This window comes from Osmerus eperlanus, chromosome 6 (assembly GCF_963692335.1).
Source record: "Osmerus eperlanus chromosome 6, fOsmEpe2.1, whole genome shotgun sequence".
NCBI lineage: Eukaryota > Metazoa > Chordata > Actinopteri > Osmeriformes > Osmeridae > Osmerus > Osmerus eperlanus.
The window spans coordinates 17,358,518-17,362,360 of NC_085023.1; the positions used below are offsets into that span (position 1 = coordinate 17,358,518).

General features: G+C 44.2%; 1 protein-coding gene across 1 annotated transcript; it reads right to left on the bottom strand.

Moving 5' to 3' along the window:
• Positions 1-787: 787 nt before the first annotated feature.
• sf3b5 (splicing factor 3b, subunit 5) lies at positions 788-2,066 on the bottom strand. The gene is made up of 2 exons (XM_062464085.1): positions 1,944-2,066; positions 788-1,389 (listed from the first exon to the last, which is right to left on the bottom strand). Exon 2 carries the CDS (start codon positions 1,371-1,373, stop codon positions 1,113-1,115), a length of 261 nt encoding a protein of 86 aa, XP_062320069.1. The 5' UTR covers positions 1,374-1,389; positions 1,944-2,066; the 3' UTR covers positions 788-1,112.
• Positions 2,067-3,843: the final 1,777 nt, after the last annotated feature.

Genomic DNA, 3,843 nt, shown 5'->3' on the forward strand with positions numbered 1-3,843 from the left:
ATATCGTGTGAGGATCGGCCTCACACAGTCCTTCCCCGTCTGACTCAGCAGAAAGTAAGCAACGAGAAGGCAGGAGCCATCCATGGTGCCCGCTGTGAGGACAGATGGAGAGGACTTACCGAGGCGAGACACATGGGCCACAGGCTGCATGGATTACTTCTCTACACTCTGAGGGGCACCAAGACTAGGCATGTTATGACCATCAACACTGTTTCAACACAATACTTCACAAATAATTATATTAAGCCAGCATGACCATTTCATTTTGTAAATCATTTGTATGAACATGAACCATGGGGCAGTCTTTGGACAAAAACTCAGGCGTCCCAGCACTGAACAATTTCCGCTTTGATATTTTGCTCTTAAAATTTTATATTTGAAACTTTTCTTTACCCTTTTGTCTAGGTGTTGCTCATTCACGATTATACATTACATAACCTAATTTGTTGTTTTTATACCTTTCATTGGTACAGGCTAGGTGGTTTGAACAACATGGTCTACTATTGCTTTTGTAACATGCTGTTTAGTACCTCCCTTAAGCTGCACAATAAAATTATAAAGGCCAGCTAGTCTTTTTGTTTAATGAGTGATTTCAACAAATCAGTCCTTGGGTGCAGGATGTGAAGGTACAGATTGCATGTGGGTGTATGAATGGCCAGGTAGGCAAGTCTAGGAAATGTGTGTGGGTGGACAGTTTAATGAGAGGCTCTGCAGCAGCACCATATTCAAGGGATAAGTGCTTTTTCATGTACGATGGCTATGTACAGCTAGAGAAATAATAACATCCTTCGAGACACAAAACATTTATTGATAATACCTCATTCAAAAATAATGACTGAATGTAACTTTAATATAAAAAGCATATCTTGAATATTTATTTTAATTTCTTTATGGTAGTTACCAGCCCCAATTTTAAATGTCAATGGTAATACAAATCAATCAATATGAAACAATAGATACAAAACTGAATACAGACTCCATCATAAAATCTCCTCGCAAGCAGTTCCGACCTCAAAAGTCCTGTAAGCCACCATGTTAGGTATGGTGTCTAGGATAAGGGTCAACCGCAGACGCCTCCATCCAGTCTCTGTGGCCCTTTGCTGCTGTAGAATCTAAGCATCATCAGGCTTGTCTGCAGGGGGGCCACAGGGCTGCAGCATCTTCTCCATTAAATTGAAACGCACGCGAGCCTTGCTCTCGTTTTCAGCGACGGAGAAGTAGTTTAGCAGATCAAAGTGGCCCATGTATGAACAGTAGGAGTCACGGTGCTGGTTTACCAGCCATTCCCATCTGCTGGTGTCAGCGTGACCGGTCCCAATGTACTTGGACTGGAGGTGTTCAAGTTGGCTGTGGATGTTGTAACGGTCCGTCATGATCCGGTAGTTGGGTCTACAAATAAAATAAACATCTGAACATTCTACTTAAGTTGAAATGCAGAATGGACACGGGATTGTAGAACACATTGTTTGCTTAACTCCAGCGTAGCCAACTGTAAGACTTTGCTACAAAGGAAGTAGTATAATGAATGTAGCTAACGTAGTAGAACTAGATTAGCCATCTTATTATGCTAGCTTGCTCGAGAACACATGGGTTGAGACAAGCTAATAACGTTAGCTACATAAAAACATTCTCTTTCGACCCTTCCATGGATCAATGTTTGGTATGCTACTGTACACGAACTAGTCTGAGTGATACGCAGTGATAGTATGACCCTGTTGAGACAATTTATATGCTTTAGCTAGCTCTAGCTAGAAATCTAGCTTCATAAACAGCTAGCCTAACAATTTAGCTTGGGCTAGGCTAGCTAAAAACTAACGCGTTTGCTGTTTATTTACTTAGGCTAACTATGTTAGCAGGCGATAGTTTATAATATTGCTTCTCTCTTTTCTTAAGCGAACGGTGGTTCCTCATCACAAGCCATTAAAATGTTTTAAAATACTTACTAGACTGTAAAAGCAGACACCGGTGTAGTTACAAATCAGTCGATAGAAAACGTACTGCTATCCCTTCCGGTGGAAGTAGCCTACAAATGGGTGGAGCTTTCAGGCCACTGGTGTAGTTCTCCACGTTGATTACACATCCAATGCGACTTTGATGAAACAACAGAAATCTGAGTGTACTAAACTGCCTGTATTACTGTCTGTGTGTGTGTGTGTGGGGGGGGGGGGGGGGGGCGCCTGATGTGCTTTAATAAGATATGGAGGCTTATGGGGTTGTTGAGACTGTTGAGAGGAACAGGTTTAATAATTCCAATGTAGCCTACCTGTAATTATTAACTGCAAATGATGAATACAACGTTTAACTAGTTCTCTCCCCACATTAATTAACATTGATTAATTTAGCCTGTAAGGTAAACACTTCCCTGACCCCCTGAATCCCATAGTATGAGATAGGGCTGAGAGAGTCCTAGCTTCTCCCTCCCCCTCTCCCCCTCCCCCTCTCCCTCCCCCTCTCCCTCTCCCTCTCCCTCTCCCTCTCCCTCTCCCTCTCCCTCCCCTCTCCCCCTCTCCCTCCGCCTCTCCCTCCCCCTCTCCCTCTCTCCCTCTGCCTCTCCCTCCCCCTCCGGCTCCCCCTCTCTCTCTCTCCCTCCCCCTCTCTCTCTCTCCCTCCGCCTCTCCCTCCCCCTCTCCCTCTCTCTCTCCGCCTCTCCCTCTCCCTCCGCCTCTCCCTCCCCCTCTCCCTCCCCCTCCCTCTCTCCCTCCGCCTCTCCCTCCCCCTCTCCCTCCGCCTCCCCCTCCCTCTCTCCCTCCCCCTCCCCCTCTCCCTCTGCCTCTCCCTCCGCCTCCCAGTTGAATAAATGTGCACTTAAAAGCTTTCCTTGTAATAGCATGAAGGTTTATAATGAACCATCACCTTAGTAATTATCGCTTGCCCAGCATTCCATGCCATCATGTTAAAGGGGCAGACATACAACAGCCCTTATTATAAGTCCATCTGACAAGCTTAATTACCCTGGCAACCCCACTTCAGCATAACCACCCTAGAAGGACCCTTCCCTTTTATCCACTCACTGCAGTTTGATGCAGTTTGATGACCATAAACTTCTTATAGATCAAACGGAACATATTGTACTTTGGATAAAAATGACCCATTCTTGTTGTAAACAAATGACAAAATAATGATGTAATGAGACAATTGTTTTACAGATTGGATTCATGGTTTGATTTATATCAAACACATAGTAGTTCATTACATACACATTACAAACTTCATTGTAGGTTCATTGCTATCTTGTAAAGGGATCTTCATACTCCCTTGGTTCAAAGTAATGTGTGAAACGATATTATGTGGATCATGATGTCTTCGTGTACGGTAAGTTTTATCCAAACATACCAACTCAATACATGTTTTATTTCCCTAAGGGAATAGGGGAGAGAGAAAGAGGCTGAACTATCATAAACAAGGGTTGTGCTTATTTGATTTGAAGTATTACCGAATTACATTACAACCCTTCTTCTGGTGGCAGGGGTATCTTCGCAGGTCATAATGAGCCTGGCAATAACAAGACAGCTGCTGCTGTAGAGACTCAGGACTGGAGCGGGGTTGATGGAGGACTGAGAGGCTAAAAATGATATGGAGTTAGGGTTCGTGCTGTATGGGCTGAAGGGTTGAGTGCACGGAAGGTTAGAAGATTAAAGTGTTGCAGTGCTGGGAACTGAGAGTTAAACCCCAGGTTGGATGGAGGTCTTGGGCTGTTATGAGGGCAGGACAAGCTGTGGCTGAGCTAGGGGCTGGAAGGTGGAGGCTGTTTTGTATTGCAATCTGTATTGCAATCTGTAGTGTTCTTATCTGCAGAAGCTCAATATAAACCACCAAATCATTTCCACATCACTAGATTAAGTG

What these genes read in the sequence shown, in the direction of transcription:
- sf3b5 (XM_062464085.1), bottom strand. Translation starts at nt 1,373, where the DNA reads ATGACGGACCGTTACAACATCCACAGCCAACTTGAACACCTCCAGTCC.